The 672-nt window shown below is 40.5% G+C and overlaps 1 protein-coding gene across 1 annotated transcript in view; it reads right to left on the bottom strand.

The window, feature by feature from the left end:
* Nucleotides 1-672, bottom strand: part of cnn2 (calponin 2) — a gene marked incomplete in the record, with an annotated part of 30678 nt that overhangs the window by 11958 nt on the left and 18048 nt on the right. Inside the window, 2 exon segments of the mRNA XM_014027145.1 lie at nucleotides 242-308; nucleotides 402-523. Coding sequence (XP_013882599.1) covers nucleotides 242-308; nucleotides 402-523 — 189 coding nt within the window.

The raw sequence follows: 672 nt of genomic DNA, 5'->3' as shown, positions 1-672 counted from the left end.
TAAGTTTATAAACTTAAAAAAAACATAACAGTATATTTAAAGTATACTTTTTGTATACTAAAATGTACCAATTTAATATGAACAAGTTTTAAATCAATGTACTTTCTAGTACACTACAAGTACATGGTGTCTAGTATACTTGATAAACTTATACTGAAGTATAAATGAACTTGAAGTATAGTAGTTTTTGCTCAGGGTGAACAGAACCAGTGGTGTGCACCCTCAGAGCTGATCCTCTCACCTGGTGCCAGTTCAGAGCAGTCTGGTTGATCTTCCTCACAGAGCCTGGCTGCAGTTTGTTAATAAGTCTGTGAAAAGAAAAGAAAGGCACAGATATGAGTTATATTTTGTGTTTTAAAACATGAGCCACATGAATCAGGACTGTTAGGTTCTGTACTTACTCGCACAGGATGACTCCACTCTTCAGACCTTTCTGGAAGTCGGGCCCAATGGAGCGACCAGTGATGTCTTCAATCCAGACTCGAAGCTCGTCTTCTTTCTGAGGGTCGTACTTCTGAGCAATCTGACAGGAAGACACATCAGGTGGCTTTTTAAACCTCGTACACACTCAGACCTGAGCTCCTGCTTTTTAAACCTCGTACACACTCAGACCTGAGCTCCTGCTTTTTAAACCTCGTACACACTCAGACCTGAGCTCCTGCTTCTTACCAG

The sequence above is a fragment of the Austrofundulus limnaeus genome, unplaced genomic scaffold (assembly GCF_001266775.1).
Source record: "Austrofundulus limnaeus strain Quisiro unplaced genomic scaffold, Austrofundulus_limnaeus-1.0 Scaffold619, whole genome shotgun sequence".
Lineage (NCBI taxonomy): Eukaryota > Metazoa > Chordata > Actinopteri > Cyprinodontiformes > Rivulidae > Austrofundulus > Austrofundulus limnaeus.
Note: the sequence above shows the minus strand (reverse complement) of the source record. Positions and strands in the feature narration are given on the sequence as shown.